Source organism: Oncorhynchus mykiss, chromosome 14, assembly GCF_013265735.2.
Source record: "Oncorhynchus mykiss isolate Arlee chromosome 14, USDA_OmykA_1.1, whole genome shotgun sequence".
NCBI lineage: Eukaryota > Metazoa > Chordata > Actinopteri > Salmoniformes > Salmonidae > Oncorhynchus > Oncorhynchus mykiss.
The window spans coordinates 7,633,035-7,640,558 of record NC_048578.1 but is presented as its reverse complement, the minus strand read 5'-3'; the positions used below and the strand labels follow the sequence as shown (position 1 = coordinate 7,640,558).

At 44.5% G+C, this 7,524-nt stretch overlaps 2 protein-coding genes across 2 annotated transcripts in view; both read left to right on the top strand.

Annotated features, from left to right (window-relative positions):
• The first annotated feature begins 467 nt into the window (after window positions 1-467).
• LOC110488686 (protocadherin gamma-C5-like) overlaps window positions 468-7,524 on the top strand; it is a 207,731-nt gene continuing 200,674 nt past the window's right edge. Inside the window, exon 1 of the mRNA XM_036942794.1 lies at window positions 468-3,165. Within this exon, the coding sequence (XP_036798689.1) occupies window positions 757-3,165 (2,409 nt within the window). The 5' untranslated portion in view covers window positions 468-756. The remainder of the gene's footprint in view (window positions 3,166-7,524) is intronic.
• On the top strand, window positions 4,331-7,139 carry LOC110488690 (protocadherin gamma-A12-like). The gene has a single exon (XM_021561004.2). It carries the CDS (start codon window positions 4,461-4,463, stop codon window positions 6,879-6,881), a length of 2,421 nt encoding a protein of 806 aa, XP_021416679.2. The 5' UTR covers window positions 4,331-4,460; the 3' UTR covers window positions 6,882-7,139.

Sequence of the window (7,524 nt, the reverse complement as noted above, 5' to 3'; positions counted from 1 at the left end):
GCACCACACCGAACGCACTGCAACTGCCTCTGCAACGCAATGCTACAAGGCAAACGCAGCGTTTAATTGGAAATGAATGTAATTCTGGTGTACCAAAATGCAGACCCTTTCGGTGTGTTCGAAGCGTGAGAGTGTCTGGCGTGCAGCGGCCTCGCTATGTCCCTGTCCATGATGTTGAAATCTCATACAATCCATTTTTTAAGCCAGTGGGGTTTAGTCAATGATTGTGGACTCTTAGGACTTTTTTCACATTCTCTGCTTTTGTGTATGAGATTGTACTCGCTGAAGGACCAGCACTATAAAGTGCATAAATCTAATATTTGCATTGTAGCTCATATTAAATACCCGATCGCAGATGCGTTCCATTTTGTAATGCATTAATTCTGCCTGATCCTAACTCATATCAACATAGTCCGGTTGATTGACAATTATGGATGTTTTTGTGGTTTTATATGCTGTTCTTTTCTTTGGTCGTTTCCAATAGTTTCCCGATCAATTCAGCCAAGGCTATAGGCATTTTTTGAACGATAATATGTGTAATATCTGAAGGGTACTCACTGTGTCGCTATTCACCAGCTATGTTTTATAGATCCTGTTCTCCACCCACTTGTGTTGTTACAAGGCTCGGGTGCCATTCAGCTGCGGAAGAGGTTGGAAACGGTCAGATTGCGTGCACATTTTGAGAATGTCATTTTGATCAAACTGCATGTTTTTTTTGTGGAATACTATTTGTTAAAAGTGTACTATCTTAATTACATGGTGTGTTCACGTTTTAATCCCGTGATGGGACACAAAGGATTTTCGGTGGCACTGGTCGGCTGCGTTGCTTTCTTTCTTATGACGTTGCAGTCCGCCTATGGAGACGTGAGCTATTCTTTTCCGGAGGAGATGAAACGCGGGTCTGTGATTGGAAATCTAGCCAAAGATCTCGGGCTGGAGGCGACCAGACTGTCCGCTCGCAAGGCCCGTATTGATACCGAAGGGAACCGTAAACGTTATTGTGACATTAATCTGAGCACCGGAGATCTTATTGTTGCGGAAAGGATTGACAGAGAGGGGCTTTGTGGCAAGAAGGCTTCGTGCGTTTTAAATCAGGAACTTGTGTTAGAGAATCCTTTGGAGCTGCAACGTATTAGTCTTCATGTTCAAGATATAAATGATAATTCCCCACAATTCAACGAGCATATGATAGATATGGAAATAAGCGAATCGGCATCTAAAGGCGCTCGTTTCTTATTAGGGGAGGCCCATGACGCAGACATAGGACACAACTCAGTCCAAACATACACGCTAGAAAGGAATGACAATTTCGTGTTGATTGTTGACAGTAACAGTGTTGAGCTTGTTCTAGAGAAAGAGCTCGATCGAGAACAAAAGAAGGATCTCAAATTATTACTCACGACGATGGATGGCGGCACTCCGCAGAGATCAGGTACTGTGGTCATACACGTCACTGTACTGGATGCTAACGATAACGCCCCAGTGTTTAGCCAGGCCGTCTATAAAGCCCGTCTCCAGGAAAACGCTCCTTTAGGTACTGTAGTGGTAACAGTGAGTGCTACAGATGCAGATGAGGGCGTGAATGGAGAGATGGCTTATGATTTCGATCACATTTCAGATGAGGATAAGACAGTATTTTCTATGGACCGTAAGACAGGAATAATTAAAGTTATCGGCGCTGTTGACTTTGAAGACGTTCCGTCGTTTGAACTGCGCATTAAAGCGAAGGATGGTTTAGGCTTAGCCTCATATGCCAAAGTGATAATAGAAATTACTGACATAAATGACAACGCCCCAGTGATATATCTCAAATCTCTGACTAACCCCATACCTGAGAACGCGTCACCTGGCACAGAGGTGGGCATCATTAACGTGCAGGATAGAGACTCTGAAAATAACCGACAGGTCCGTTGCTCCTTTCAGCAAAACGTTCCTTTTAAGCTGGTACCATCCATCAAAAACTACTATTCTCTGGTGACCACGGGCGAACTGGACCGTGAACTAGTGCCTGATTACAACATTACAATCACCGCCACCGATGAGGGCTCTCCGCCGCTGTCCTCCTCTAAAACTGTTCAGTTATCTGTAGCTGACGTGAACGACAACCCACCTGTGTTTGAGGAACAGTCCTATAGTGCCCACGTGACTGAAAATAACCAACCTGGTTCCTCCGTGTGTTCCGTTACTGCACGAGACCCAGACTGGAGACAGAATGGCACAGTTATTTATTCCCTTTTACCCGGCGAGATGAACGGTGTCCCGGTGTCCTCATTGTTATCCGTTAACGGAGACACTGGGATGATCCACGCTGGGAGGTCGTTTGATTATGAACAGTTCAGGAGCTTTAAAGTCCACGTGATGGCCAGAGACAACGGTTCTCCTCCGCTCAGCAGCAACGTCACCGTCAGTGTGTTCATAACAGATGTGAATGACAACTCTCCTCAGATACTATACCCCGCCCCTGAGGGGAACTCTTTCATGACCGAGCTGGTCCTCAAAGCTGCACACGGGGGCTCTCTGATTTCCAAGGTGATAGCGGTGGACGCGGACTCCGGCCAGAACGCCTGGCTGTCCTATCATATAGTAAAATCCACGGATCCAGGACTTTTCACGATTGGTCTCCACAGCGGAGAGATCAGGACACAGCGGGACATTTCTGAATCTGACAGCATGAAACAGAACCTTATTGTGGCAGTGAAAGATAACGGACAGCCCTCTCTCTCTGCGACCTGTGCCATGTATTTAGTGATTTCTGATAACTTGGCTGAAGTGCCAGAACTGAAAGATATATCTTATGATGATAGCAATTCCAAACTCACCTCTTATCTGATCATCGCGCTGGTGTCCGTCTCCACCTTTTTCCTTACCTTCATTATTGTCATCCTGGTCGTGAGTTTTTGCCGCAGGAAAAAGCCCAGACTGATGTTTGACGGAGCGGTCACCATCCCAAGTGCGTATCTCCCTCCAAACTACGCAGATGTGGATGGCGCGGGAACTCTCCGCAGCACCTACAATTATGACGCCTACCTGACGACGGGTTCACGCACAAGTGACTTCAAGTTTGTCACATCTTACATTGACAACACCCTGCCTGCGGATCAGACTCTGAGAAAAACTCCAACAGACTTTGCTGGAGAACTTGACGATTCTGATGGGTCCTCGCAGGTAGGCTTGAACTGTAAATAAATATCAACTATAGATTTGATTGTATTTATCATAGAATAGATGCCCATCTTTTTGTACAATTACAGTTAACCAGCTTTGTACAATAACGCTTTTTTTATGGAGAAAATCATGTAGCCTATTGAACCGGAGTGTGTGAATACCACAGCTTGTCTATAAGGCAACCTGTTCATGCTTTACGTTTGATACACTATGCATTGTATTTATGATGATTGAAATCCCCTCACAGTTGAAAGGGAAAATATTGAGGCTACTGGTTTGAGTTGTGTGGGTTTGAGTATGCGGTTTGATTTGTGATTGGTTATGTTTGTGATTGTTCTTTGACATACACGCTGCACATGTGTTGAGGTTAAATGTGTTACTATTAGGAGTTTGGCCTGTTGGAGTGGAGGCCATTTTGGGAAGGGGTTACAAAAAACAAATACTTTATGTACAGAGCTATTAAGACAGTGACGAGGGAGGTGGCGTGATGGGGTCTGAAGGGCAGCAGCATTGCTGTGCCACTATCCATGGTGCTGAAATCCCATTTGTAGCTAGCAGGGTATACTTTTTTCTCTACCACTGTAATTGCTTTAATTCATTGCCATACTCTCCGTTTTTTTATACATTGCATTGATGAGTGTTCACCAAAATACCAGCATTAAACATCTAATGGTTGCAACGTACAGCTATAGCCTACCTAAACGCAGATGCCTCCCCCTCTGTAACGTATTTCTTCTAGCTAATCTTAACTCATGAAAATAGTATGCTGATGCTTCTATTGCCCTAATTCATGCTGTAGGTGTTTTTATTTCCGTTTCCTGTGTTTTCTTTTGGTTATTTCCATAAGCTTCCGGTGATTTCCCCCGGAATAGTTACAGTAATCAATAATTCAGAAGGCTATTTATCCAAACACAGCTGGTGAACAACGACAGAGTGAGTAGGTCTACTGTTTACACACTACACATTAACAAACATTATTCTAGATCTATGTTTGGTGACATGTAGAATCTACATTTCGTGAAATATAGATTTAGGAGAATGTTAATATGTGTAATATCTAACGAGTACTCGCTGTGTCGCTGTTCACCAGCTGCGTTTGGGTAGAGCCAGTTCTCCAGCCACTGGTGGTGTTACAAGACTCGGATCCCATTTAGCTACGGAAAAGATTGGAGACGGTCAGACTTCTGGCACATTTTGTGGATATTGTTTAGATCATACTGAATATTTTGTGGAATACGATTTCTTTACATTGTAATATTTAGACTTGATGGTATTTCAACCTTTTTAATGCCAGGATGGGGCACAAAGGAATATTGGTGACAGGCCTGGTCTACTGCGTTGCTCTCTTTCTTCTTACTCTGCATTCCGTGTATGGAGACGTGAGCTATTCTTTTCCGGAGGAGATGGAACGCGGATCTGTGATTGGGAATATAGCCAAGGATCTCGGCATCGATGTTCGCAGACTGTCCGCCCGTAAGGCTCGTATAGACCCAGAAGGGAACCGTAAACGTTATTGTGACATAAATCTGAGTACCGGGGAATTTATTGTTGCCGAGAGGAATGACAGAGAGGGGCTTTGTGGAGAGAAGGTTTCATGTGCTCTAAAATTCGAATTTGTGCTTGAAGATCCACTTGAGTTGCACCGAGTCACATTGCAAATTCAGGATGTTAACGATAACACGCCTATCTTCCCAAAGGAGTCTATCAAGCTCGAAATTAGTGAGTTGGCTGTCAAAGGCGCTCGCTTTCGTGTGAATGCTGCCCACGACGCAGATATAGGACAAAACGCAGTGCAAAACTACATGTTACAAAGGAATGACCATTTTCTGCTGAATGTTCAAACCAATACGGTCGGCAGTAAATACGGTGAGTTGGTACTAGATAAAGAATTAGACCGCGAGGAGCAGCGGGAGTTAAAATTATTGCTAACAGCAATAGATGGCGGCACTCCGCAGAGATCAGGTACTGTAGTCATACACGTCACTGTACTGGATGCTAACGATAATGCCCCAGTGTTTAACCAGGCCGTCTATAAAGCCAGTCTGCCTGAAAACTCTCCTTTAGATACTGTAGTGGTTACAGTAAGTGCTACAGATGCAGACGAGGGAGTGAATGGGGAAGTGACGTATGAATTCAGTCGCATATCTGACATAGCCAGAAAAATATTTGCATTAGATCAGACAACTGGAGAAATTAGACTAATAGGAGAAATAGATTACGAAGAAGAAACTAAACATGAAATCATTATTGAAGGGAAAGATGGTTACGGTCTTTCATCTGACACTAAAGTGATTATAGATATCACGGATGTAAATGACAACGCCCCTGTAATATATCTGAAATCTCTGAGTAACCCCATACCCGAGAACGCTTCACCTGGCACAGAGGTGGGCATCATTAACGTGCAGGATAGAGACTCTGAGAATAACCGACAGGTCCACTGCTCCATTCAGCAAAACGTTCCTTTTAATCTGGTGCCATCCATCAAAAACTACTATTCTCTGGTGACCACGGGCGAACTGGACCGTGAACTAGTGTCTGATTACAACATAACAATCATTGCCACCGACGAGGGCTCTCCACCTCTGTCCTCCTCTAAACCCGTTCAGTTATCTGTAGCTGACGTGAACGACAACCCACCTGTGTTTGAGGAACAGTCCTATAGCGCCCACGTGACCGAAAATAACAAACCAGACTCATCATTGTGTTCCGTTACTGCTCGAGACCCAGACTGGAGACAGAATGGCACAGTGATTTACTCTCTCTTACCTGGTGAGGCGAACGGTGTCCATGTGTCCTCGTTCTTATCCGTTAACGGAGACACGGGGGTGATCCACGCTGTGAGGTCGTTTGATTATGAACAGTTCAGGAGCTTTAAAGTCCACGTGATGGCCAGAGACAACGGTTCTCCTCCGCTCAGCAGCAACGTCACCGTCAGTGTGTTCATAACAGATGTGAATGACAACTCTCCTCAGATACTATATCCCGCTCCGGAGGGGAACTCCTTCATGACCGAGCTGGTCCCCAAAGCTGCACACGGGGGCTCTCTTGTTTCCAAGGTGATAGCGGTGGACGCGGACTCCGGCCAGAACGCCTGGCTGTCCTATCATATAGTCAAATCCACCGATCCGGGACTTTTCACTATTGGTCTCCACAGCGGAGAAATCAGGACACAGCGGGACATTTCTGAATCTGACAACATGAAACAGAACCTTATTGTGGCAGTGAAAGATAACGGACAGCCCTCTCTCTCTGCGACCTGTGCAATGTATTTGGTGATTTCTGATAACTTGGCTGAAGTGCCAGAATTGAAAGATATATCTTATGATGATAGCAATTCCAAACTCACCTCTTATCTGATCATCGCGTTGGTGTCCGTCTCCACCTTTTTACTCACCTTCATTATTGTCATCCTGGCCGTGAGATTTTGCCACCATAAAAAGCCTAGACTGTTGTTTGACGGAGCGGTCGCTATTCCCAGTGCTTATCTCCCTCCAAACTACGCAGATGTGGATGGAGTTGGAACTCTCCGCAGCACTTACAATTATGACGCCTACCTGACGACCGGGTCACGCACTAGTGACTTCAAGTTCGTCAGATCCTACAATGACCACACGCTGCCCGCGGACCAGACTCTGAGAAAAACTCCAACAGACTTTTTTGAAGAAAATGACGATTCTGAGGGATCAGCCGAGGTAGGCATTTCCTGCAAATAGAACATGAGGAGATTTGCTTTGATGTTTTCAGAATATTATATCACAGCAAGTTCTTTACAAAGAGAGATGAAATGCAACTATTTAATGTCTTTCATTTCAAAGGGAAACATCGTATTGATTTTGAAATGTTTGTGTTGTGACCGATTTATTGTGATTGATAGATTGGCTGGACACTTGTGCAGCATGTACGCTGGTTGGTAGTTAGGTAGCCTACTGTGGTACAGTTTACACGTAGAACTGTTTGTATATAATCATTTAGCGAACAAGAGTGATGAGTGATGAGATAATCAGCTATAACTCATCAGTTAAAAACAGCAGCAACTCTGAGCGAGTAGTGCTATCCGAGATCCTTGGGGCGTCCCTAACCATTACCCTTATCTAACCCTAACCCTTATCTAACCCAAACCCTAACCATAACTATAACACTTATCTAACCCTAACCCTAACCCTTACCGTAAACACTTTAAACGTGAACTGCAATGTGGTAGTGACGTCCCAATGAATCTACATAGCAAGGACCAACTCTGAACTAAGTGTGGCTGTCCGAGGTGCTGAAATCGTGTATTCAATAGCGGTAAGACCAGCTAGTCATTATTGATTGAAAGTTATCACTTTGTTTACGTCACTATTTTTTCAGTTTTTG

Bases quoted from the DNA above. Each gene is read 5' to 3' on its own strand.
- LOC110488690 (XM_021561004.2), top strand. From the start codon at position 4,461: ATGGGGCACAAAGGAATATTGGTGACAGGCCTGGTCTACTGCGTTGCT.